Below are 2,187 nucleotides of genomic sequence, written 5' to 3'. Positions count from 1 at the left end.
GGAGAAGCACCATCATGGAGCTGGGAATCTGAAGGGTCTGGAGAGATTCTGGATGAAAGAGTGGTCTCTGATCTCTTGTCAGGTGCTCTCTAACCTCATCAGGCTTTATAGGAGAAAATACTATTTTAGTATATACCTATACTATTTTGGCAGGTTTAGGTTTCAAAAAGTATCGAATAAAAGGGTACCGTTAATTGTCTAACGTGTATTAGAGAAAAACATTGATTTCATAATGATATTTCCCCACATTTTAAATTCATATTCTCCAATGAAAGGTTAGATTTTTGTGAAATTTTTGTGTTTTAATAAATTTACTTTAGTTTTTTTTAGTAGTTTCTTATTACGCTAAAATGACGATTAATGTTTTTCCAGAGATTTAAGTTTTAACTAGATTCCTAAAATAGACTAATTTTTTTCACTAGCATAATTTGAAAAGTGTTCTTTAGCAACTTGTTTTATCTGAAAGTTACAATTTTTGTAATGCATGTTTGTGGATTATGCATCAATGTAATGACTTGTTTGCTGATTTTCAGGTAAAACCGGCACATCTGGGTCTGGTCAAGTGCTTCCCCAGACCTCTGAGCAACAAAAGAGTGTGAGCGCAACAAGCCCCAGCCATCGGCGGATACTTTGCTTTGATGTCACACCTGAAACCACTGCAGCTGGCCAGAATTCTTTACAGACAAGCACACTCACGTCCTCTGCTGTTACTTCCTCCCCAGCTCAGCAGGTTCAGAAAGAAATCACACAGACTGAACCGAAACAGCCTTTAGTTTCTGACATCCGCAAAAGAAGAATAGAAACCGTTAGGCTGCCAGAAGGAAATCCCAAAGCGGGTATAAAGAACTCTGAAAAAGTCACCATATTTCATCAACAAAAAGAAGCCCCAAAAAGCAAAGTGACTGAAAAGGGACCAAATCTAATTGTTTTATCAAATGCCAAGTCTTCCAACAAAGCTGCCATTGAGCCAGAGGCTCTCATTAGATCAGAATCACCAAAAAAATCTCAAGCATCACAGAAGGATGATAGCGGAGTGGTTTCAAAATCTTTTGCTCCAGGGCCAAAGCAGAAACCAGCAGGCAACACAAAGGACAACACACAAGAAGAATCTCGTGAAAAGAAGCAGTTAAAACCAGCAGAAAGATCCTCAGAAAAAACTTCCTTACAGAACTCTCCAGGGGTCACTGCAAATAAAGAAAATGAGCTGGAGAGCTGTCAGCGTCAGACTCCCGCACGCCCCACTGAGGATCTCACACCTTCTACGGCAAAATCTACAGCACCAGTATCGAGCAGTTCCAATAAAACCTTATGCAAGACAAGCCCTCTAACTAAACAGGCCGTTGAGATGCTGCAGGACATACAAGGCCAGGCTCCCGCAGCCACTCCGCTGAAGAGACAGGTGGCCGGATGTCCAGATCTCCCACTCCCGAGAACACCTGGACCAGGACGTGCACAGGAGGAGCTGACAGATGGATTGAGAACCCCGTCCCGACAAAGGCTTAGGAGGGAGGGTGAATGCACGCCGAGGCATCTCCCCCCTCCAGCCACACCCGACATCCCCTCCTGCAGTCCTGCCAGCGAGGCGGGGAGTGAGAACAGTATCAACATGGCCGCCCACACTCTCATGATCCTGTCACGCGCCGCCAGGACAGGAGGTCCTCTGAAAGACAGCTTGCGTCAAGAGGAGGCCAGTGCTGGGAAATCTGCCATCCCTAAAGGAAAGAAGCGAAAGCAAATTGAATCGAGCCCTCCTGCAAAGAAAGAGCTACAGCTTTCCAGCTCCTCAAGCAGTAAAAAGAAATCAAAGGTGAGCTGATATTTTATTGGTTATGTTTACGCTCGTTCACTGAAGTCTGTGAAGTTTAGCGGAGAATCCCAAAGCAGAAGGCTCATGCACTTCTGACAGAAAAATGGAAATATTTCCATGGCTTTCTAATGTTTACAGATGGAGAATATACCTGTGAAATGTAAGTTATGCATTCAGGAAGATAGCACATCTCAAACACATTAAACAGCGCGAGTAGTCTAGTGTCTCTGTCAGCGGCACATGCAGCCTTTTTGTCAGAGCATATGACGGGCCGAGCTGCTTAAACTATGCGAAACGAAACTATAAACTATGTCTTACCAGTTTTTACCAGTCTTAATATGAAGCTTGTCACATGTTTATAACAAATTGGATTATGCACC

The 2,187-nt window shown here is 43.5% G+C and overlaps 1 protein-coding gene across 2 annotated transcripts in view; it reads left to right on the top strand.

Annotated features, from left to right (window-relative positions):
• Positions 1-2,187, top strand: part of npat (nuclear protein, ataxia-telangiectasia locus) — a 15,024-nt gene that overhangs the window by 10,471 nt on the left and 2,366 nt on the right. For both annotated transcript variants that reach the window (XM_016557012.1, XM_016557011.1), the window contains one exon: positions 534-1,807. In XM_016557012.1, coding sequence (XP_016412498.1) covers positions 534-1,807 — 1,274 coding nt within the window. The remainder of the gene's footprint in view (positions 1-533; positions 1,808-2,187) is intronic.

The sequence above is a fragment of the Sinocyclocheilus rhinocerous genome, unplaced genomic scaffold (assembly GCF_001515625.1).
Source record: "Sinocyclocheilus rhinocerous isolate Xijiao unplaced genomic scaffold, SAMN03320098_v1.1 scaffold166, whole genome shotgun sequence".
NCBI lineage: Eukaryota > Metazoa > Chordata > Actinopteri > Cypriniformes > Cyprinidae > Sinocyclocheilus > Sinocyclocheilus rhinocerous.
Note: the sequence above shows the minus strand (reverse complement) of the source record. Positions and strands in the feature narration are given on the sequence as shown.